Source organism: Stenella coeruleoalba, assembly GCF_951394435.1.
Source record: "Stenella coeruleoalba genome assembly, chromosome: 10".
Lineage (NCBI taxonomy): Eukaryota > Metazoa > Chordata > Mammalia > Artiodactyla > Delphinidae > Stenella > Stenella coeruleoalba.
Window position 1 is genome coordinate 72401071 of NC_137156.1, and position 26177 is coordinate 72427247.

Here is a 26177-nt window from a genome sequence, read left to right on the forward strand (position 1 = left end):
GATTCATTTAAATTAACAGAGGTCAGGCAACTTCTTTATTCAAGCTGGGTTATTCTTACTGGTTTAATACCAAAAGCAGTCAGCCATATTTTTCCACTAAAAAAAAAAATACCCTGACAGAAGAACAAACAGTCTTAAAACCCGGTAGAGAATATGGAAACAGCTTACAATAAACTTTACTTTCTAGAATAACTAATCGAGGAAATTACCCAGTTAATTGGCCATGGGAAACAACTATTTGTATATTATTACATATTTTGTAGGTCACAAATTAAAAGCACAATTTTTCTTTTCTAGCATAGCATTTTCTCAAAGTGTTTTTACAAAGAACATCAGTGCAACAAGAGAAAAGCACATCAAGTAAGTTTGCGAGGCTCTGCCTTCCCCAGGCCCCTTCTTGGAAATAACTAATGCACACTTGCATATGAGAGAGTCTGAGAGCCCTTCGATAAGCTCTATGGAATTCAACATTTTCCCAGGTTCATTTAGCCCTGCAGCCCTTTTTCTCTCATAACACATAACAATATCCCACAAAACAGCATGTTCTGTGGAGCACACTTTGAGAAAGATTCTTCTAGAACAGGAATATATGTAAGATATGGTTTAAGAGTGGAGACTGGAGGCAGCTTAATTCAAATACCAGCTTATTAGCTGTGGGACACTGGGCAAGATTTTTGATGTCACTCGTCCCTCAGTTTCCCCAGGCAAAATGGGCAAAATAATAGCACCTACCTCCTAGGCATGGGCCTTTCCATCTAACAGGAGTTTTCTGAGAGTCTTACATGGCTGGTTCCTTCTTGTCATTCAAATTCACAATGTCACCCCCTTCAAAAAGCCCTCCCTGACTATCCAATATGAAGTTGACCCCACCCAGCTCACTTGTACTTCACCCTCTTCTTTTTCTCATGATACTTCTCTGTTTAACTATTAAACTGCTATCTGTTTCACCCCAATAAAATATAAGCACCGTGAAGTCAAATTTTATCAGTTATCATTACTCAAGACCAGATCCTCAATAAGTATTCACAGAATGGATGGGTGGATGGATGAATGGATGAATGAATGAACAAATGAGGTGGTTGTGAGAATTAAATGTGAATCAACGTAAAGCACTCTTCATAGTGCCCAACAGATAAACATCTATCCAGATGCTGTTATGAAAATATCTGATGAACTATGACTGGTTAATAGATTCAGAATCATAATTCTTGCACTGTTTTTAACTTGCCTCTTCCTAGTGTACCGTAGATAAACATTTCATGGCACTTATTTAGAGGTGTGTTGGAAAATGGACTTTCAGGGATGGGGCGAAGCGGGCAGAAGACCCTGAGAGTAGCACTTGCTGATTTCCACGTTGTAAATACTCCCACCATGACCAATTTCAAGCTACCAAAATTCCTGGAAATATAACAAATGGCTCTCATAAGCCAGTACACTATTTCTCTTGGGAAGGGTCCTTTCAGGCCTCCAAATCTTGTTTGTTGAGTTCAAGTTTAAAATGAGATTTTTTTTTTTATAGACAACTTTTTCACACTCTCCCTTCTTGATGAGATAAGATAAGGGCCACCCACCGACTTTGGTCGGGTGCTCAAGGAAACTAGTTGCATGCGTTGCGCTGCGTTTTCTGTACGACTCTCTATGCGCTCTTAGACTAATGTTTAAGGCTCTAAACATGACATATTCATGCCAGACCATCGTGAGGACCAACTAATCTCATAAAACACAAACCAAATTGTGTTTACATTCATTTAAACGGAGATATACTAAAACAGAATCAAGGCACCATCTATTTAAGTGCTACCAGTGAGCAGAATCTATTCAGACTGACTACCTGACCCCAAGATCCCAAAATGGAGTGAAGGTCAATGCTGCAGATAGAGGTTTCTCTGGTATCACAGCCTTGCTATACATCCAACATGATCCCTTGGAACCCAAAATAAAGCAGCAGCTTTTTTAAACTATAGCAATCTACCAACCACAGTTTTCAGATAACACAATCAAAATTTCAAAATCCACAGACACTCTACATGCAATGATAACATGCCAGTAATCACTGCTTCTCTTCTGTCAACTAAATGGAAAGTCTATGGAGTAAGACAGAAAGAGATTAGTTTCTGCTCCACTGTATTAGCTATCTATTGCTGTGTAACAAATTATCCCAAAATTCAGCAGCTTAAAACAACACACATTTCATATCTCACAGTTCCTGTGGAGCAGGAAACTGGGCACAGCTCAGCTGGGTCCTCTGCTTCACTGTCTCTCAGAAAGCTGCACCAACCAAGTTGTCAGCCCAGGAACTGAAGTCTCATCGAAAGATTCGACTGGGGAAAGATCCACTTCCAAGCTTACTAAGTGACTGTTGGCAGTTTTCAGTTCTTTGTGGCTGTTCAGATGAGGGTCCCAGCTCCTCACTGGGTGTCAGCTGGAGGTTACCCACAGTTCCTTACCACACGGGCCTCTGCAACATGGTAGCTTGCTTCATCAAAGCATGCAAGGCGAGAAGGCAACAGGGTGTACTAACAAGATGGAAGTAAACCTAATCATGGAAGTGACATCGGCATTCCATTACCTCTGTCATTCTGTTGTTTAGGAGCAAATCACTAGGTTCAGCCTAAACTCAAGAGGAGAAGATTACATAAGGATATGAATTCCGAGAGGTAGGGATCTTAGAAGTCTTCCCACCACATTCACAGTCTTGGAATACAGATAGGAAGACCAGACCCAACAAAGCTTATCTTTAAGCATCTCAATGTGAAACCAAGCCATTTGACTTCCCAAACATGTAGCTAAGGTCTCATGAAAACAAAACCAAAGAGAATAAGCATGGAGCATATTAAATCTGAAGACACAAAAGTCTACTCAAATGTTATAAGCAAATACAGTCTATATCAGAGAAAACTCCTGGGAGCACCTGCATTACCAAATCCCAACACGAAAGCCATGTTTTCTGAACAACCAAACAAATGACTCACTGGAAGTGCTGCCCATCCAAAAAGGTACATAATGCCAAGCAATCTAGTTTGGTCTAAAAGCAAATGTCTTTTCGAATTCTTATTTATGGCTGCAGAATATTTTGCAAATATACTTAATGCCATTTTATTGCTTCCTGTTTTCTGTGAGATCTGTGTCTGCCACAGCATTTTGCCTACATGGTACTATTGAGATCCACATCCACCATAGTAGCAAGGAACTGCTATAAAAATTTCAAACCTTGGCTGTCACCCACATTCTTTCTAAGATCTGTCCAACTACGTATTCTCAGATATCTGAGCCTCCCAACATTCAATGGTGGTGGCAAGCCAGAGAGGCTGCCTCTGAGAAACTTCAAATGATTTAACTAAGTGCAAAACACACTCTCAGAAAACTTGGAACGCTCTGTCCTTGGAACATTCATGTCCCTCTGTCCATGAATGTAAATGCAGGCGAAGATTATCTAAACGTTCAAAATTGGTCGGCACATTTTTCCATTCTTTCCAGAAATATCCTTAGGCTTTACTTTCTGAAAACTCCACCCCCAATTCAGCTATAAAAGTATTTATGCTCATTGTTTTGCTAATCACCTATTCATTTTGCTCCTTTAAAAAGAGGATACTTAATAAACATCTAAAATTTAACCAGTAGTGCATTTAAAAGGCCCTGAAACAATGGCCATCTGTAGGAAAGCAATTGTAAACCACCTTAGAGTTGACATGTGCTGCACACACTTGGGTCCTGAATATGTGTTGAATCATAATGGAACATACGTGTGGTGGGCATAGGAAAAAAAGACTAATGCGAAATTCCAGTTTAAAGGTGATAAGCAGACATGAAGGTTATAAAACAGATGACAACAGCAATTTGGTTAAGGCTATAGATAACTTTCAACCTGTGGTAATAACCTGATAACATATTTAACGTATTTTAACTTGTAAAATACGGCTTTGGGAAAATAAAGTGAATGTCCTTACCTCTCTAAGATGTATGTTTTCCTTCTCTTTCTGGTCTAAAATCACTTCCAAGTGGCTGACTTGAGACTCAGCCTCTGCCATCCTACGTGTCCGTTCATTGTCATCCTCAAGACTTTTGGACGGCAAACCTTTACTTTGCAACATCTCAAGAAGCTTTTTAATCGACTCATCTCGGGCATTGAGGGTCTGTTTCTGTGTTTCGATTCTCAGCTCCATTTCCTCCAAGGTCTTCCTCAATAGGAACAGTTCCTTAGCCTGTCTGTCATGCTCAGCTTGGAGCCGCCGGAAGTTCTCCTCCGTCAGTTCGATGGTAAAGTGCTCTGCTCCTCGGTTGCCACTCTCTTGCTGCAGGAGGTGGTTGAGGTCTCTCTGGGTTCGCAGCTCATCCTGAAGGGCCTGGATTGTCAACTGCAGGTGCTGTGATGAGAAAGACGGAGCAGGAGAGGAGAAAGAAGGGGGAAAAAGTCAATGGACATGCCAAACGCTATTTGCTGCTACCACACTATGAAGATGGAATGTTAATCATGAGGTCCAGAGGGCCAGCCGTGAAGTCCTCCAGGGTGACTTCAGAAGCATGGGACAGCACATGGAGAGGGGGAATTAATTCAATGATGCTTTCTGAATGTCTTAAGAGAAATGTACACATACATAGAAACAGTATATTAGTGTCAGTCACAAGGTAAATTATACATCTACAGGGTTTTAATTTAGGAGTGGAAAGGGTTAGAAGGGAAGCTTTCACAAACACACCTTCTTCACACCCACAATGCTCCAGACTCAGTATTCCCTGTTTTCTAAGGTGTTCTTTATTCTACTATCCATTATTTTCTGTGATTAAGTGCATGTCCATTTAAAAATAAAAATAATAGCATCCACTACAAGTAGACACAAACGAGGACTTTATTTTTACAAATAAAGCTGTGAACAGGTTTAGTAAACAGGATTACTGCATCTGCAAGCAAAAGGGAACAAATGCAGACAGAGACAGAGACACTCAAACACACAAGGGGGTGAGGCTGTGCAGAGCAAAACAAACGAGCTGCAAAGAGTGGACAAACCTTGGTTCTTCTGGCATCCAGTAGCTGAACAGCATGGGAAATGAAAGAAAAACGAAGCAAAAATCAACACAAAGAAAAGTCCAGTGCAAGCAAAGGATATTTAACAGAAAGAACTTAATCAACACAAAGTACCTTCACAGAGAAAAAAAAGAAAAAAGAAAAACAGTTTCTTACTGCAGCAAAGACCCATAAGCTACACAGAATTTATAGCACTGATGCTTGATAAATGTGATTTTAAAAAAGAAACAAAATGAGGTTTATTCCACCTTTTGTCTTCCTAAATCTCACTGACCCAAGAACCCAATATCTTGGTTATATTACCAGGGAGGAAAGCACAACACTCCAGAAGTACCCCCATGTCATTCCAGGTCACCATTTTAGCCAAAACCAGAGTGAAAGTGCCAGAGAAACAAAATAGTTACCACTTGTGAGAAAAGAAACCCTTGCACGAAGACAGGTGAATTCAGCAACACTTTCCCAACAGGGGCAACCCCCAGGCTGATCAGAGCAGGCAGCCATAAGCTGAAGGCATTTCTGTCCTAGGAAGAAACCAAGGGGCTTCCAAAACACAGTTACTCATCCATTCACCAAACACGTTCTCCCCATGCAGACCAGACACAACGCTAAGTACGGGAATCAAGATGGACGTAAGGCCTAGGTCCTGCCTGAAGGGAACTCACAGTATTGTAAGGCATGGATAATACTATGTCTAAGTTACATAAATACTGGAGGAGTCCACACTGGGAAATCCTTCTGAATTCCCACAGCTGACACCCAGAGGGTTGAGATTTTTCTGAGTGTGGGCTGTACCCAGAAACTAGCACCTAGTGATGCATTAATTAAACTCTTTGTTGGTATCCACTTCAACTTTCCACTTAGGATCATCCAATGAGAAATTCCTAGAGCACAAGGAACAACTACTCTCATTTGTGTGCCACAGCGTCTCCCAGGGTACTGAATGCAGAGTAAGAAACTGGTATGTATTTAATGATGGTGATTATAAATTTTTTAAAATATAACTCACCCCTGTCAAAATTACTATAAAGTAAAAGTGAAATTAAAATTCAGTGCTTTTTAGTATAGTTACAAAGTTCTACAATCATAAACACAATAAATTTTAAAACATTTTCATCACCCCCAAAAGAAACCCTGTACCCTCTACAAGTCACCCCCCATCTCCCTCCCTACCCTCAGGCCCTAGCAACCATTAGTTTACTTTCTGTGTCTATGGATTTGCCTGTTCTGGACATTTCACACCAACGGAATCATGCAATAAGTGGTTTCTTTCACTTAGCATGTTTTCAAGGTTAATCCATGTTGTAGCATGGATCAGTATTTCACTCATTTTATATATGAATATTATTCCATTATAGGGACCTACCACATTGTATTTACCCATTCAGCAGTGGATTCATACACAAATACTCAGAGCATCATTATTAATAATAGTCAAAAAGTGGAAACAGAACATATGTCAGTCAACCGATGAATGAGTAAATAAAATGTGGTATATGCATACAATGGAGTATCATTTAGCCATACAAAGCAATGAAGTACTGATACACACAGCAACATGGTTGAATCTTAAAAACACTGCTGGGCTTCCCTGGTGGCGCAGTGGTTGAGAGTCCGCCTGCCGAAGCAAAGGACACGGGTTCGTGCCCCGGTCCGGGAAGATCCCACATGCCGCGGAGCGGCTAGGCCCGTGAGCCATGGCCGCCGAGCCTGCGCGTCCCGAGCCTGTGCTCTGCAACGGGAGAGGCCACAACAGTGAGGCCCACATACCGCAAAAAAAAAAAAAAAAAAAAAAAACACTATGCCATGTGAAAGAAGCCAGTTACAAAAGACCGCATGTTATATGATTACACAGGAAATATCCAGAATAAGCAAACCCACTGACAGAAAATAAATTGGTGATTGCTGGGGGGGTGGGGGGAATGCAGGATGACTGCTAAAGGGTATGGTAGTCATCCTTCCATCCCTCATTTGGGGGATGATGAAAATGTTCTGGAATTAGTCATGTTGCTTGCACAAGTTTGTGAATATACCAAAAACCAATGAATTTTACATGTTAGATGGGTGAATTGCATGGTACATAAATTATATCTCAATAAAGCTGTCAAAAAAATCCATGAGGTGGGATTGTGAGGTAATGTGACCTTCCTCCACCACCCCCCATCCCTAAACCACACCAAAGTTCACAGGAGTATCAACCGTCTTCAGCCCATTGATGTGGCTGCTGCCAAGCCTCTTGGGACGGTGCAACTGTCTTCAAGTCATTTAAACATTCCTGACAACGGCAAATCTTTGTCCTTTTAGAGTGGCTTGGATTTCTGAGACAATCCAAGTTTATCTGGAGACAAACACGATGAATCAGGATGATCAGACTACAAATCATCTTTTCTGAGAGTGACCAAAAATAAGATTGGATTTTTTTATGTAGTTAATAAACTACTAGCCAGAAGGGAATTCCCTCCCCTCCCCCCAAAAAATTGCCGTAGTGCTTTGAGCAAAGACAGCAACATTGGAAGATAAGTCTGTTAAGGCGGCTGCCCCCTTGGATGGGCAAGTTGCCTATTGCTCTGATCCTTTGTTTCCTAACCTGCAAAATGGGACTAATCATAATGCCTACCTCATACAGTGCCTGTGAGGAATAACTAAGATAACGCATCAACTGCCCGGTTTGAGAGTGAAGGGAAGGAGTAAGTTCGGTAGAAAGAAAGGACGGAAGAGAAGTAGAAAAAAAGAATGAGAAGGAGGGCTTCCCTGGTGGCACAGTGGTTAAGAAACCGCCTGCCAATGCCAGGGACATGGGTTTGAGCCCTGGTTGGGAAAGATCCCACATGCCATGGAGCACAGCAATGAAGACCCAACACAGCCTGAGATAAATTTTTTTAAAAAAAGAATGGAAAAGAAGGAGAGAGAAAAAGAAAAAGAGAGGAATGGAAGGAAAAAAATCAGTCTATTTATCCATTCAATGTGCATTTACCCAGTGTCTTCCTCATACTGATGAATTTTTTTTAAAAAAGAAAGGAAAAGAAGTGGTCCATGCTCCCAATCCATGTGGACAAGTAAACCAATAGTAGCAACACGACATAAGTCATAGCCAGGTGGCTAGAAATGCAGAGAAGGTGTAACCCAGGCTAGAGACGTGTAAGAAAATACCCCCCACAAACCAACAGCTACCACTGAGCTATGTCTTGAAGAATAAATGAGTCAACTTCGTGAAGAAAGATGGAAAGAGTAGAGAAAGTACAAAAGCCTAGAGGCAAAGACAGACTAGATCTATTAATGAACAGTAATAGCAAAAATCTGTAGAGTGCTTCCACACTCCAGGCCCAGTTCTAAGCATTTTTAATCTTCACAACCACCAGTGAGACAGCCACTGTTATGAACTCCATTTAACAAATGAGAACATGAACACACAAAGTGGTTAAGCAACCTGTACTGTTACCCAGCTAGGTAAGTGGCACAGCCAGGTGTTCATCCAGAAAGTCTGACCCCAATACCCCTGCATGAACCACTACACAACCTGACCTCTGAATTGGTGTAAATACTTCAGGATGGCTGAAAAAAAGAATAGGGAAGTGGGCAGGAGTGGTGAGAGCAGACAGGCAGGCAATTTTGACAGTTATAGCAATTCTCAAAATTAAAAATTAGCCATCCTAACCAACCTATTCCTCAGAGGTTGTCACGATGGATACTTCCAGTTTGTACATTAAGAAAATTTACTTTCCAGATAATCATTTTATTAGTCACTGAATGACTTCAGCATGACCAAACACAATCTGATAATCAACCTAAAATTTAGTGTTCAAAAATTTCTCAAATCCGTATATCATTTAGTTTTCATTCTCTTTTAAGATATTTAGGGGCTTCCCTGGTGGCGCAGTGGTTGAGAGTCCGCCTGCCGATGCAGGGGACACGGGTTCGTGCCCCGGTCCGGGAAGATCCCGCATGCCGCAGAGCGGCTGGGCCCGTGAGCCATGGCCACTGAGCCTGCGCGTCCGGAGCCTGTGCTCCGCAATAGGAGAGGCCACAACAGTGAGAGGCCTGCGTACCGCAAAAAAAAAAAAAAAGATATTTAAATTAAGCAGGAATCTCCTTGTTCCTAAGAAGGGATTCTTGAGCATAATTAATGTGCCTTATAGAACACGGATCATCCTTCTGCTTCAGAGGATGGGGAGAGATTTTAAAACACTCTTTTTCTCTCTCTCTCTTGCTCTCTCCCCTCCCCCCCCCGCCCCGGCCCCTCTCCCCTCTTCATTGCCTTTTTTTTTTTTTTTTTTTTTTTGCAGTACGTGGGCCTCTCACTGTTGTGGCCTCTCCCATTGCAGAGCATAGGCTCAGCGAGCCCGCTCCGCGGCACGTGGGATCTTCCCTAACTGGGGCACGAACCCATGTCCCCTGCATCGGCAGGCGGACTCTCAACCACTGTGCCACCAGGGAAGCCCCATTACCTTACTTTTAAGAGAGTTAACTCAATCAAGTTTCAAAAATTATTTACCACATACTCATCTCTAGTTGAATACTTAACATAGACAATTTCAATTTTAAAGTATAACAGTACTTTCAATAAATAACCAACTGAAAATAATTTTCTCTGTGTCTGTTTCCTTATTTGTAAAAGTGAGAGTAGTAATTCCTACTGCATAAGGTTATTTTAAGGATTAAGTGAGTTAATACATATAAAGCTCTAGAAAGTACCAGGTAGACAATAATCAATTATATCAATCAGGATAGGCTAGAGTATGCTGTGACAACATCACAAAAACCCACATTCTGAAAGATGAGACCCACCTGACATGCTGATGGCATGGAATCAAAATTCTTAGAGCTCACAGAGGCCTTAAAGATTAGCTTGTTAACTTCATTTTACAAATGAGAAAAATCAGATCCACACAGGTTAAATGACAGGTCCAAGAGCACACAAGCACACTGCTAAAGCCAGAATCTTTCTGGGATCTTGGACTCCATCCTGGTATGTATTCTAGTAACCCTAAGAGTAGACCAAAAGGGGTGGCTCTCCACTTTGACAACTTAGGAAATAGCAGTGGTGTCTCATATGGATGAGAGAGAACCTAGATCATTTCCTATTTCTCATTAGGATAAGAGACAACCTAAATCATTTCCCCTCTGCATTACTGGTCCCATCAAATAGTTAAATAGCATGGGACACTCCAAGGATAATTTACTGAGACCTCCTTTCTGAGTCCCTGCAATTAGTAGTAGCTACTGAGTAGCTATTAGAAGACAAGCTCAATTTAAAAAAATTCTCTCTAAAAGATCAAGATACAACAGTACAAGTGAAAACTCTGGCAAAGCCAAAGCACTTTCTCTAAGAGTCAAACGATTTTTTAAAAAATTTTTAAAAGATGCACAGGTTTCAATCTCCCCGCTTCCTTGATTATTCAATTCCTTGGAATTGAATCGTCTCCCACTTCTCAACCACGAAAGCACATTTCTTTTAAGGCAGCCACTTAAACTTCATTGGATCAATAATCAAGAGAATTCATTTCAGTTTGTTACCTACATCAGGTACCTACAAACCCACAATTTGCAAGGATGTGTCCAGGAGCCATCTCTTTGGAATCTCCCAGTCATCACTGTGGTCTCAACTTCCCAAAGCCTCAACCACTCCTTCTGTTGCTTCCATTCCACTGCATATTAGGAGAGAGAAGCCCTTCCAATGTCCACCTGCATCGGAAGGGGACATCACCAGGTGATCCAACCTCATGCCTGGGTCCCAATCAAAATTCTATCCACTTGGCACTTACGGCACAGGTGAAACAGGTGGCAAAACAGCTAATTCCCTTCAAGCACAAAAGTGAGTCTATGGTTGGATGAATATTCAGAAAGCTTTCTACTCCCCACCCTGATTGTGGGATCATTCTCCAGTTGTCCTCAATCAAAGCTGAAAAGGCAAACTCCCTTATCCACAGCTGACCACTGAGGACACGACAGAAGAAAGCAAAAGCAGCTGTGACAACAGGCATCCAGGCTCCCCTCTGCAGTCACTCTGTTAGGAGTGAAAACAGAATGCATCTTATTTATCCTGATACCTGGCCTTTAACCCAGTTCTTTTTCATCTCCCCCCCCCCAAATTAATTACATACTTTGAACTTTGTCCTGGAAAAGGCTTAACCCCATCTCCAGTCCACGGAAGGAAAAAAGTTTACAATCATTGCCCTGACTGTTAAACACAGTTAAACAGAATGGGAGCTAAAGAGATGAGTCCATCCAGTTGATTCCAAGTCTCAGACAATAAAGCAGGTCATAAGGACTTCTGTTTCTGGTGTTATGGCAGGCTAATTTTCTGATAGGACCTCCTAGTACTCAATAGTTGGATAAAGGCAAATTTATCTTTCAAAGCATTGCTGTGCTCACAAAAAAGCAAGGGAAACCTCCAAGAAAGAGAGAAAGTGAGCACCTCAAGGGCAGATTCTGGGCCAGATTTGTATCATACCCCCTACTCTAGCACATAATAGGTACCCAATAAATAGCGAGTAAAATATGGATAGGAAGATGAAGACCAGAAAGGAAACTGTTCACCCAAAGGTCAGCACAGGGAAACAATGTGATGGAGAACGGCTTCCATTCTTCGCTTTGCTGTTGTTAGCCTGGGGGTGGGGGGAGTTGCGGAGGGAGGGGAGAGTAGGAAGAGTATCCTTGGCCTCAGATTACTCTGTCCCGTTCTCTCCTCCAAAACTCAAAATTCCTCACGTCCACCAGCCCACTCATCTGACAATACTGCTCCAAAGCTGCCAGAACTATGTCCACTTCACAAGAGAATAAATTGAACTGGCTTAAGGGATTCTACTGCAATCACATCGTTAGCGAACATGGTCCAGGGTCTAAAATAGACATTTCCTCCAGCCAATTCTAAAGTCTCTCTTGCTCTGAAAATACTATAGAACTTCATTTTACACAACTCTTATAGGCTTCCATAGTCACTTAATTTTGAAAAAAGGAGAACAATGAAAATATAAGAAACTAAGCCATACTTGAGTTTATATGGAAAAGGGGGGGAGATATACTTTGCTTTAGCCAACATTTAGGAGACTGACTTCTAATAGCTACTGGAGTCAGAATCTAATCCAGATATCAGAATGTCTAAAACACAAAAAAGGTAAATAGAATGAAAATATAATTATATATGTATGATGTGCATGGAACACACAATTATTTAAGTAGGGACTAGCCAGATGTTTAGAATCTACTGTGTCTTATCCCCAAACATAGAAAATATGGGTTCCTGGCAGATTTGAAAAAATTTGTGACCTTAAGCTCTTTTCCACACTATGGGGAAAAAACAAAAAATGATAAAGTTTTCTACTACAAAGCAGTTTAGGGTTTCATTGCTATGAAAACCGTCTCTGAGCTTGATAAAAATATGAATTGGCTTATATCCAAAAGTCTTGAACTTTTTAAAAATAAATCCATACTCCTTCTCAAGCAAGGGCTTAACATACTCTTTCAAAGAAAAGAGAATCTCTTTTCAGACAACTTGGCCTGCTCTACTTCTCCTATGACTTTATTTTCCTATTTATCATTTTCCAGCTTGTCTCAAATCAAATATTAAGGGCAGGTTCTCTGATTCCTTTTTCCATAATCCTGCTTGCAGGATGTGCAGCATTCCTCGTGGCTTCAAACCTTCCATGGGCTGTGTCATGTGTGTGAAAAGACACACAGCAGGCATTGGCTAAAAACATGTGGCCCCAGTGGACTGTTCAAGAGTTGCTCTGCTGAGAAAGGTATTAAAAATTATTATGTGAACACATGGTCTAGGCTTTCTCCTTTAGGGTAGAATAGGCACATAGCTAATAGGGAATATTGATAGGTGATTTTTTTAAAGCACCAAAGCACCAGTATCCTGGGATCCTCACACAGATGCGCTATCCATGATAACTGCAGAATCCACTTTGGTTGATAACATGTGACATTTTGCCAAAATTCATAATACTAAGTATACATGCGAAAGCCCTCTTGGCAGTTGCTCTTGTAAGCAAGAAGGAGTTCTGGTTTTCATTACAGACCAATACTATAAGGTGGCACAGTACTGGAATACTGTACTGAGCTGAGAGTTAAGGACTTAAGTTCTAATTCCAGCTTTGCTACTAACCTATTACATGATCTGGATAAAATCACCAAACTTGTCTGGGCTTCCAAGAGCAGTGGTGATGAGCAGGGTTTTGAATCCTATAGCTACCTATGACAGCCTATGTCACCTTGGACAAATTATTTAAGTACTGTGAGCATCAAATTATTCATCCATAAACAGGAAATAATCCTCATAACTAACTTACAGGATGCGCACAAAGACAACATGAGACGCTCATCAAAGTGAACAAGTTCCCATTAAGCATGAAGCACAGGGCCTGGCACATAATGAGTGCTCAATAAATGTTCACTGCTATCATTGCTGTTGAGACAGTGGTGGCGGCTAGAGGTCCAGAATTAAAATGTGTCTCCTTCCTCCTCTCATTGAAAAGAAACAAACATAAATTTTTGACCATCAAATACATATAACAGTGGGAAACAAAATGCTAAGTACTTTGGCATTTTTTAAATAAGGGAAAACAGGAAACAGTTGTTTTAAGACCAACTCAGAGATGGATGGAACTGATTTCCTATTAACTTGTCTATAAATAACTCTTTAAGCGGCTCTAGGGAATACCAACGATTTGTTTTGAAGGTCAGGGTTCTTTCCCTACTATTATCTAGTAATATATAAGCAGCTAAAAGACAGTGGCATCCCCTGATGTTGACACTGCTCAACCTGTTACAGCTAAAAAAAAAAAAAAAGATACAAATTTAAGAAATATTGATCTTTTTTAAATGTGTTTAGAGAAGCAACCCCACACATGCAATCATAAAAATGATGGTTAAAATTGGAACTTTTCCAATTATTAATAGTCACAGCCACATGCAGTTAGTGGATAGTTCTTTCATTTTAATTGCTTAGCAAATCTTCAGTGTAAATGACATTTTAAAATCTTTACTGCAATTTCCTTCCCTGTCACCTCCTCTTCACCTCAACATGTTCACTGAACAAAACTGCTTACCACCTAAGTATTTCTAAAAAAAGTAAGAGGACCTAAATTAATATCATTGCAAATAGCTGGGTGGCAAGCATTGAACTACTAGTTTTTCCCTACTCTGACCACATGATTTGCTCAAACTCTAATCCTTGTTATTCAGTTTTTCATGAGGAGAGACTCTTCCTAAGTACTCTCCTGCTTCTCTCTGCTTCTCGATTCACTCCACCCCTGGGAAGGGGGGATAACTGACCTCCATGCTACTCAAAATGTGACCCTTGGACCAGCAACATCAGCATCACCTGGGATCTTGTAAGAAAGGTGGAATCTCTGGGGGGTGGTGGTGTGATGAATTGAGAGATTGGGATTGACATGTATACACTGATGTGTATAAAATGGATGACTAGTAAGAACCTGCTGTATAAAAAAATAAATAAAAGATAAAAAAATAAAGCAACATGACTGCTAAAAAAAGAAAGGTGGAATCTTAGGTCTCACTCAGACCTGCAGAATCAGAATCTGCATTTTAACAAGACTACCAGGTAATCTGTAGGCACATAAAGGTTTGAGAAGTACTTCTCTGGACTTCAAGAAGTTTCAGCTCTATTATTGCTTTAAGAAATTTTTGGTAATTGAAAGGTGGGGAAGGAAAACATCATGAAAATAGTACTGTAGTACAGTCCTAAGGAGCACACTAGAAAGTCAGTTTGTGTGATTAATAAAAACTGAGTAAACTATGAGTAGTGCCCCTTAATACAAGACAATACTAGATAAAATAGACAAAGAGGGTCATTCATTCATTCATTCTTTCAACCTTAATTGAACTATGTGCTCTCTGACAGGCAATATACTAAGTTTCCTTTCCAAGTCCTTAAAAATGTGTTCATTTATCTATTTCATATTTATTGACATCTTAGACACCGTGTTAGCTGCTTGCTCTAGATGCTAGTAAAATATAGACCTTCCTGCTCAAAGGGTCACAGTATTTGTGGGAAAACAAAAAAATGAACAACCCATGTCTCAAATAGCTTTGTATTTCCCAAAGAGAACTCACCTCATAGGTACAATAAATATATGTATTATACGTTAAAAAAAAAAAAAAGCCTGGCAGGTTAAATATAAATATAATTATTATTATTATATACATAATATCTATTTTATTATATAAAATATATGTTACATATATTATATAGTATATGATTATACATTATTATATATGCTTTTTAATGATATATAATATCTGAATTTTAATTCTATACCATTATTTTTGTTATTGTTATTTAAAGTCAATCTGAAGGAATCTTTAAAGACTCATCTAAAATGCCAAGTACTAGGCTTTACATTCAACTATTTTATTCATTTTTACTTTTAAGTAGCATATCCATGCTACTGTGCTCTCGGTGGAATTTTAAGTGACTGTGAAAACCATGAGGAGTCTGAGATGAACCTTATTTTACAAACTATAACTTGAACAGTATATAGGGAAAATGTGAATATACTGGGTCCTAAGTAGCCTAATCACTTAAACTCCCTAAGTTTTTCCATTTTATTAAAAGGCCTACATCTTCATTTCTTTCTCTGGTGTAAAGGTAAGATTACTACTGTATCCACACAATGCCTATGATCTTTAATATTTTATATACATACTTTTTTTTTTTTTTTTTGTGGTACGCGGGCCTCTCACTGTTGTGGCCTCTCCCGTTGCGGAGCACAAGCTCCGGACGCGCAGGCTCAGCAGCCATGGCTCACGCGCCCAGCCGCTCCGCGGCATGTGGGATCCTCCCGGACCAGGGCACGAACCCGTGTCCCCTGCATCGGCAGGCAGACTCTCAACTGCTGCGCCACCAGGGAAGCCCCATATATACATTTTATATTATAACAGAGAGAATGAATATACCATATCCCATAAATAAAAATATGGCCAACATACCATAGTATGTAAAATGAAGAGACAAGAAAAAAACTAGAAGAAAATATATCAAAATGATCATTGCTGGGGGAGAGGGGAATACAGACAGACTACTAAAGGGTTTGGGATTTTGGGGGGAGGTGATGAAAATGTTTTAAGTGAATACAGTAAAAATCACCAGGTTGTACACTTTTCAAGGGTGAATTTTTATGATACATGAGTTATATCTTAATAAAACTGTTAAAAATGACAGCAGGTGGGAGCATTATGGATGCCTTCTGCAAATATTTTTTCTAAGAATAATTTTTGAATGCCTACTACTATAGATTGAATGTTTAGGTCCCCCCAAAATTCTTATGTTGAAACCTAATCCCCAATGTGACTGTACTTGGGGAGGTGGGGCCTTTAGGAGGTGATCAGGTCTTCAGGGTAGAGACCTCATGAATGGGAATGCTGTCCTTATAAAAAGAGGTCTGGGAGAGCTCACCCGCTCCTTCTACCCTGTGAGGGCACAGTGAGAAAACAGCTGCCCACAAACTAGGAAGTAGGCCCTCACTAGACACCAAATCTGCCAGCATCTTGATCTTGGACTTCCCAGATTCCAGAACCGCAAGAAATAAATGTTTGCTGTTTATAAGCCACCTGGGCTATGGCATTTTTTTTTTTTTTAGCAGCATGGATGAAACTAAGACACCTGCCATGTGCTCATCACTGCTAAATTAGTTAATATTCTTTGAGTTCCAAGCAACAGAAACTGATCTGGCCTACCTTAAGCCAAAGAAGAGAATGTATGAGAAAGATATCAGGGTATCTCCCTGAATCAAAACAGCAATTGTGAAAACAAAACCCAGGAAAAGAAACAAGCAGGACACAACAGTAATCTCTGCAAGAAGTTGTGACTTGGTTTCAACAATTCTTTGCTCCAAATTGTAAATACCCAGGACAGAAGACAAAATGGTCCTGGCATGGGCCAGGTGGCCACCATGAATCAATCAGTTGTGGCAGGTGACACTGCTTATCAGGAGCTACTCAAAAGAGAAAGATATTTGTTTAAAGGTGGGCAGAGACCCCAAGAAGAATCTATCAATACTACAATTGCTGTTATAATTAAAGAAGCAAAATATGAATAACATAATAGTGCTGTGGTTATGTTTATTCAGGGCAAGGAATTCCTAAACAGCAATATATACAAGACTTGGGTGATCTCCATGGTACAAACATAACCATGCTAATTCAAGCTTCTGACACCCAACAACAGACATGAGTTAAGAGAATGGAAAACTTAAAGAGAATTATAGACTTCTGGGAGGAAATAAAGGAATAATTAATTTGACAGTGAAAGTCCTAAATATTTGATTGAGACTAATACTCCCAATTAATAACCCTGTCTTTGATGTCAAACAGTTTGGGGTCAATCTCCAGCTTGGGCACTCACTAGCTGTGGGGTCAATCAGATCACTCACTAGCTACAGGGTCCCACAGCCTTGGGTGGGCTGTGGGACCCTAACAGGTTACTTCTGTTCTCTAGCTTTCACTTTCTATCTCTTTTAAAAACCCCTAATAATAAGGGGCTTCCCGGAGCTTCCCTGGTGGCGCAGTGGTTGAGAGTCCGCCTGCCGATGCAGGGGACAAGGGTTTGTGCCCCGATCCGGGAAGATCCCACATGCCACGGAGTGGCTGGGCCCGTGAGCCACGGCCGCTGAGCCTGCGCGCCCGGAGCCTGTGCTCCTCAACGGGAGAGGCCACAACAGTGAGAGGTCCGCGTACCGCAAAAAAAAAAAGCTCCTAATAATACAAACATCTCACAAAACCATGATAAAGTTAAACAGATAATGCATGTTTGATACTTAGCAAGTCCCACTCCAATCCACAGGAAGCCATCATTTTTAAAAGCCGTTGTTAGGAATATACAAACCCAAAATGTAATGGAAAGAAACAATAGTAGAGTGGGGGGGGGGTGAAATTATGTTTGGCTGTGTCATACACAAATAAAACCTTTAACCCAGAGGAAATTTTTTGGCTTGGCCACTTCAGATGCTAACATTTCAATATGAAATAAAATACTTTGAAAGGGGCTTCCCTGGTGGCTCAGTGGTTGAGAGTCCGCCTGCCGATGCAGGGGACACAGGTTCGTGCCCCGGTCTGGGAAGATCCCACATGCCGCGGAGCGGCTGGGCCCGTGAGCCATGGCCGCTGAGCCTGCGCGTCCGGAGCCTGTGCTCCGCAACGGGAGAGGCCACAACAGTGAGAGGTCCGCGTACCGCAAAAAAAAAAAAAAAAAAAAAAAAAAAAAGACAGCAAATATTTAACAACAGAATCTCTGAAGATTACTGATGAAAGGGATCAGAAGAATAATTATTTTTGCTTCATTTTATAGGATGATAAACTGAGGCCCAAAGAGAGGAACCACTCCTCACCCAAAGTCACAGCAGAGATGGCAGCACTGCTAGCTGTAAAGCCCAGAGACCAAACTCACAGCACATTGTTTTGTCCTGGTCTTTCCCATATAGCCCCATGCACCAGTCTTTTTTGGTCACCAAACTGCAGAAGGATCCCATTACCACATAATTAGTGTCAGGGCATGTCCAACAGCTGCCACGAGCCAGATTTCCACACTGGAGTCAAACATGTTTGGCCCAGACACATCCCTTCCACCACATACCACCGATGGTGCAGCTGCCGTAACCACACTCCATAGCCCAGTGGCTCCAGGACTTCAGGAGTTGGAACAGATCATTAATTCCAACCAAGATGAAGTAACTCTTCTCTCTGAAAGGACTTCTTAAACAATATCTTTAGAGAATTTGAAAAGATTTAGCATTCTTCCACCTGAGAGCTTCAGGACTTTAAAAAGTGTTTAGAGGAATTTCCCCCTCCAAAAATGTGAGATAAATGTCAAGAATGAAGGGGCCACTTAGGAACCCGGAAAATATAATAAGTCACAGGAGATCCATGTTATCATTGAGAAAGCCAAAGCAAAAACCAGAAAGGAAGGAAGGGTTCTTTTACAGATACCATCACTGGAAGAATACGTAATATGGCTGAGAAATAAGATCCCTCAATACCAGTCCTGAATAATATCAATTTGAGGTTATTTTTATTTTATCTGGATAATTTTATACATATTATTAATAACAAAAGCTTTCCTTAGCAAAAACTCAGAAACCCATGTAAGCACATTCATGAGCATATGGATACATTTCATATGCTTTAAAAGCCCTTCTCAAATCTTTAAACCAGTGAAAGTGAATAGAAGTTTCTCCAAAAGGATAGTAAAAATTATTTTTAAACAAGGACTTGCAAAGTACTTTTTTCATCCCTGGGTATTCATTTTGTTTTATAATTCATTTGAGACTGTTAAAGTTGGGAAGGGAGGAAAATGGCTTTCAAATTTGAGTCTGGAACAGAGCTAACCTATCAAGTCTAACAGGGATATAAAGAAAGTGTGTCTAACAGTGCAGACACTGCTGGTGCCCTGAACAAAAGCATTATTGAATGCAAGAAGAATTTAAATTGAAGCAAGTCCGAATGTAAAACCTTAGTAACTCCAAGTCCTACTGCCGTTTTTCCTAATAAGATAAACTATTAGTTCTGGGTTACATAAATTTCAACATACCAGAGCCCTCAGCAAATTACAGGGAGGCCAATGGCTCTCTTGAATCTATGCATCTGCACATTATTTAAAATGCATGATTGTCCCTTTCACCATCATTTGAGTCCTTAGCTGTGGAGTAGAAAAAGGTTGCTGTACAAAACCAATGAAGATGGGGCCCTATGAAATGAGTGGAACTTTTTGCTGTATCTTTAAAGGTTTTGTTTCTTTAGTTTAAAAATCTAAAGGGAAATAAGAGTGGAAAGAATTGCAGGCTTTATGGTTTTAGAAAGGAGGAAAAAATAAACATAGGATGAGTTTACAGTGTCTGCAAAGAGACTCCTCACTTATTCCTTTAAATAAGCTTTTAAGTCACCTTTTAAAGGGGCAAGGAAAATTCTGTTATTAGAGGAGTTACTGAAATCTAGTGTGGATTTCAGTTAAGTGCCCGAGTCCTGGACTCAAGCGAGAACTGGATTTACCACTGTTCATGTCTATACTGTTTAATCTCTGGCAAATAATTTGCCCTCACGTTCTTCCACTGTAAAATGAGGATGATACACTTGTAGTTGTGAATAATTTTATATTTATGTATATATGTAAATGTATATATATACTTATATCTATATATGGCTACATATGTAGCTTAGTACAGTTTATGAATTTAATAAACAACCTCTCTTCATGTTACAATTATTATGAATAGTGAAAAACACCATTTTGCTAGAAAGTACCTTTAAAGGTTATTTAGCAATTCATTCAATAAACTCTAGGCAAGATAACATTTATTTACTTCCTCAGAAAGAAGTCTTTTTTTTGAAAGAAGCTTTTTTAAGGATGCTAACACAATCTCCCATCAAATCCTCTATCTGCCTTCCTTCATTTGAGTCCAGTCAGAGAGTCGGTGGTCATTAATTTCTGCCACAACCACTCCCAGGCAACATTCACTCAACTCACTTTTACTGAGCATTGATTAAGTGTGATAAGCACTATGCTAAGGCACTGAGGATTCAAGGTCAGATAAAGCAGGAGACGTTGTCCTTGGCCTTGAGAAGCTCTTAGTCAAGAGGAAGTGACAAATGTGTAGACCAATAATCAGGACAGAAAGGGATGTGAGCATAAGGGAGCATATACAAAGTGCTGAGGCAGCACAGTGGAAGGAGGCATCCATCTGGTTTGAGCACAAGAAACTCCACAGAAGATGTGAACTTTGAGTGGGGACTAAGAACAAAGGAGAATTTTCCAGAGGCAAAAAGGGGAGGTATTCCAGGCAGGGTAAAGGACATGACTAAAGTCTGTAAGTGTGGAAAAACCATGGCAGGTTGGGTAGGAAAAGAATACACCATCAAGAGTAGCAGGAGGTAGCTACAAAGGTGGCCGTGCTCATCGATAAAGGACTCAAATGTCATGAAAAGGATGTGAACTTCAGAAAGTGATGTAAATACTGTTTAATACTGCACGTTACAAACCACGCTTATGAATGCATTCTCAGAGGTCCATGAGTTTCATAAAAATTTGAAATTTCTTTAATTTTAATGATAATAAAAATAAAATTATCTAAAATTAAGACACCACTTTTGTCTGTGCTAACAATTTATGTTTCATTCATTCATTCAAAATATATCTACTGAACATCAACTATGTGCCCGGCACAATACTAGGCATCGGAGATGTAACAATGAGCAAAAGAGACAAGTACCTGACCTCATGGAACTTAGAATCTAAAAAGGGGAGACAATCAGTAAACAAATAGAAGTATAGCATATCAGGAAATAGTGCTGATAACCCTAACCCTAACCGATAAATAAAACATGAAAATGGTAAGAGGGTATTAATTTCATGCAGGATAGACAAGTAGTCAGTCATACTTCCTCACCAATGTGACATATGAGTAAAGATATTTGGAAGATACCTTCAGAAAATAAGATTGTCCCCATGGTTGTCATAAACATTCTTAAGGGTCTACAAGAACATTTTTTTATTTTTACTTTAAAAGGGACACATTACTAAAGTTTGGGGGAGACATAGGGGTGGAAGATAGCCTGAAAGGAAGGTTAGAGGCAAAGAAACCAGTGAGGAAGGTATTGGAATAATCCAAGTTACAGGACAGGTAACTATAAACACCAGGAAAAGCTAGAGAAAATACAAAATCAAACAAAAATACCTCGTTGCACGCATAGATGACCATGCATGAAAGTAAGAGAAATCCTTGGGAGCCAAAAACAAAAAGGAAAATTAAAAATCAGATTAGTGAAAGGAGCTGAGGGTTTGTCTGTCAAGGGCTCAAGGCAGGGGCAGAGAGAGTGAGCTTGGGTTAACAGCCTTACAAGAGTGCCAGAACAGGCTCTGGGCAAGTTAAAGCTGAGACCCCCTCCAGAAAACTGGATCTGTGAAATGGTACATGACAGCCTGAATTCTGGACTTGGGACAAGATAAAACTAGTTTCTCCAAGGGTCTACCTTCATGTGAATATGGGGTTCACTTTCCAGTGCCTAAAGTGGAGAAATAAATATAACAATGATCCCAAGGTGATACCTGCAAAAGTAAGTGCTCTGGAAGTACAGTCTTTCAACCCAGATCATGCAGAATCTCAAAGATCAAATGATATTCAAAGAAAGAATGACTAAAAATGTTCTAAAATTCATTAAAGATTGAGGGAAGCAAAATATATGCAAACAAGTAAAATTAAACTCACATCCAAGTATAGCAAAGCAAAACTACAGAACATCAAGCATAAAGAGAAGGTTTTAAAAGCAACCAGAGAGAAGGAATAGATTAACTGCAAAGGAATAATGCAAGATGACAATAGACCTCAAGAAAGTAACAATTTTATTTCGATAACAAAAGATTGAAACTGCTAAGAGAACACTTTCAACCTTAGAATTTTACTCCCAGTAAATCTGCCATTCAAGAATGAAGAGAAAATAAAGGTATCTTGAGACAAAAACAGTTTACCACTAACATAAACCACCTGAAATAGCAGTGTGTTATACTAGCTCATAAGAGCCAAATTTTCTGGACTCTTGAGAGTCAGTTGACAATATGTTGGTTACTTGAAATCAGCCATGGTGGGAGTATTTACACAATGGAAAACAGCAAACACTAAAAACCAGGCTCTTTTGTCCTCAGGGAACCAGCTGTTAAACACTTACCAGCACACCACAAAGAACATTAAGGAACTTCTAGAATATGTACTTCAAGAAAAAAGAAAAATCTAGAAGGAAGTATTGATACGAATGAAGCACAGGTGATCAAATAAATATGGTAAATGTTGTAATTCTAAGCACTGATTATATAAAACAATAATAATGATGACAACTAATTTGGACGGAATCAGGAGTTTATCAATCAGGTGATCAACTTATGCTGTGGTAACAAACCCAAAATCTCTATCGCTTAAAACAGCAAATGTTTATTTCTCACTGATGCTAAATATCCTTCAGAGGTTAGCAGGAGGACTCTGCCCATTGTAGCCCCCCAAGGACCTCATCTCAAAACTTGCTTCAACAACTGCTACAGGTCATATGGTGAACTACACACTAGCTCTTGAAGCTTTGTTTCTCATACTTCACTGGCCAAAGCAAGTCACATGGCCATGCCTAATTTCAAAGGGGACTGGAAAGTATTCAATACAACACTATCATATCCCCAGGGAGATATATAAAGAAAAACATATAAGACTGGAGGCAAATGGTTGGTGTTAAAATGTTCCAAATTCTTCATGGATTTTTTTTTTTGAGAAAACTAAGATAAACAGGTTAACTTTAGACTTGAATTCAAGTGCACATGTTAAAATTAAAATGTAATAGTTAAAAGAATACAGAATATAACTTCCAAATCTGTAGGAAAGGAGAATAAAGGAAATGCAAACAATCAAAAAAAAGACAAAATCGACCTAGAAAAGGGAGAGCAAATAGGAAGCACAAAATAAAACAGTGGAAATAAATCCAAATACATCAGTAATTACAATAAAGGTAAATGGAATAAACTTACCACCTAAAAGGACAGAAATCATCTTTTGGCATTTTTTAATGCTGCTGTATCTGTTTATAAGCAATATGCCTAAAACTTAAAAACACAGGAAAGTTGAAAGTAAAAGGATGGATTCAGAACACAGGCATGAAATCACACAGGCATGGAAGCCACAAAACCTCAGGCAAATCACTTAACCTGGGGGAATGGCAGTTTCCTCACCTGTAGGATGAGCTTTACAATGTTACACTAGTTCCACATATGAACCATGTTACAAAGTTCACAACACTTCACAATGTTATTAGGATAAGCTGTGCATAAAGTGCTTCAAACAGGGCCTGGTTCGTAGCATCAGCCTGGCAAATGATAGCTGTCATCTTATTAATCCTACCTGCCCACACACAGTTGGGTAGTGTTTGCAAACAGGACTTCACTCTTCCCATCCCTATCCTCATGTCCTTTTGTAATGTAACTTTGCTACCACTCCCATCAAGAAGTCCAATCTATTTCTCCACCTCCTGGGTGTCTTTTGATTAACAGAATTCAGAGGTGATGTCTGTGAGTTCCAAGCCAAGGCCTCAAGACAACTCACCACTTCACTTTCATCCTCTTGAGACTTCGGCTTCCAGCCAAGAAGGAGTTATAGAGACAGAATAATTTTCTCGCCTGAAACAACTAATAAACTAGACAACATATAAAACAATGGTTTCAAGAATAGTAATCCCTGACTTCCCTGGTAGCACAGTGGTTAAGAATCCGTCTGCCAATGCAGGGGACACAGGTTCGATCCCTGGTCTGGGAAGATCCCACATGCCGTGGAGCAACTAAGCCCACGTGCCACAACTGAGCCTGCGTGCTAGGGCCCGCAAGCCACAACTACTGAGCCCACGTGCCACAACTACTGAAGCCCACGCTCCTAGAGCCTGTGCTCCGCAAGAGAAGCCACCGCAATGAGAAACCCACGCACCAAAACAAAGAGTAGCCTCTGCTTGCTGCAACTGAAGAAAGCCCACGCCCAGCAATGAAGACCCAATGAGGCCAAAAATAAATAATAAATTTATTTTAAAAAATATGTTTAAAAAAAATAGTAATCCCTGAGAGATGGGAATCAAAAGAGGTGAGCACTATAACTGCCCCAGCCTATTGCCTGAAGACAATGTCCAGGCTGCAGCACAAGGAGGAGAGTCCCAGGCAAAGACCTATAGTCTCCCTAGTTTGGGAGGAGTCTGGAAAGATCAAGGCAACTAAAGTTCACAGGGCAGAGAGCTGCAGAGGGTCCCCCTTAAGTATTCAGCTATTAACCATCAAATGTGTGTGAATAAACTGCCTGGGGCCAGGGAAAGAACCACCCAAAAGGATAGAGGAAACCATACTTGGAGCTCAGACTTTTGCCCTCTTGATATTAAGCCCAAGATACCCTCTTTAAGACTACGAGACCATGAGAAGAAAGACCCAAGCAGGGGCTTCTCTGGTGGCACAGTGGTTAAGAATCCACCTGACAATGCAGAGGACGTGGGTTCAAGCCCTGGCCCAGGAAGATCCCACATGCCGCGGAGCAACTAAGCTCATGCGCCACAACTACAGAACCTGCACTCTCGAGTCCGTGAGCCACAACTATGAAGCCCGTGTGCCTAGAGCCCGTGCTCCACAACAAGAGAAGCCACCACAATGAGAAGCCCTCAACAAAGAGTAGCCCTTGCTTGCTGCAACTAGAGAAAGCCCACATGCAGCAACAGAGACCCAACGCAGCCAAAAATAAATTAATTAAATTTTTAAAAAAAAGACCCAACCAAAAGGCAGCACCAACCACCAAACATGTGACAGAGTCCACCTTAAACCAAACATTCCTGTCAAATCACCAGATGACTGCAGCCTCAAGAATGACCCTAAAAGAGATCAGCAGAAGAACCACCGAGCTGAGTCCAGCCAAGTCAGGCCAAAATTAATGATCCTCAGAACTATAAGCAAATAAAAATATTATTTCAAGTCCCCAAGTTTAGGGCTGCTTTATTACAGTGCAATAGATAACTGATATAAAAGACGCCTAAAACAATGTTGTATATACAGAAAAATGAGCAATAAATGTCCAGTAAATAGCCCATCCCTGCCTCCCACTGGCATAACCAATACCTAAGGGCAGCCAGCCCCAACTACAGCAAGAGTCATAGCCTTCTTGCAGGAAATTAAAACCATTCTGGAAACACGTTCTGAATCAGAGAATCGGTAAATATCACAGCTCAAATGTCACATCTACCGTAAAACACTCCCAAGAGTCTGCTAATGGAAATACCCGCTTCTTCCTCTTGTTACCATGGAACATTGAAGATAGCCCTGCTCTTACACCTATGTCAGGGTAGTCTGTGGGCCTCCTATCCTCAGCAGCAGCCAGCCCCAGACACAGCTGAACAGTTCACCTCTTACTTGTGGTGAGTCACTTAGCACACTTCCTGTCCCTCAACAATAACTACACTGGATGCAGCATGCTGGGCTATTTTAATCCTTGAGAAAGAGGTCAGAACACAGAGATTAAAGGATGACTAAGGAAGCAGCTCTGTGGTAGTGATGAGAGAGGAAGCTGGCTTTACATTTATCAAGACCCTCCCCCCCACCATGACTCACCCTACCCTGGTGGGGAGAAATACCAGCTGCAGTCTCAGGAGC

At 40.4% G+C, this 26177-nt stretch overlaps 1 protein-coding gene across 6 annotated transcripts in view; it reads right to left on the bottom strand.

The window, feature by feature from the left end:
- ERC2 (ELKS/RAB6-interacting/CAST family member 2) overlaps positions 1 to 26177 on the bottom strand; it is an 865290-nt gene that overhangs the window by 696908 nt on the left and 142205 nt on the right. For all 6 annotated transcript variants that reach the window (XM_079933813.1, XM_079933814.1, XM_079933812.1 and 3 more), the window contains exon 3: positions 3948 to 4364. In XM_079933813.1, coding sequence (XP_079789939.1) covers positions 3948 to 4364 — 417 coding nt within the window. The remainder of the gene's footprint in view (positions 1 to 3947; positions 4365 to 26177) is intronic.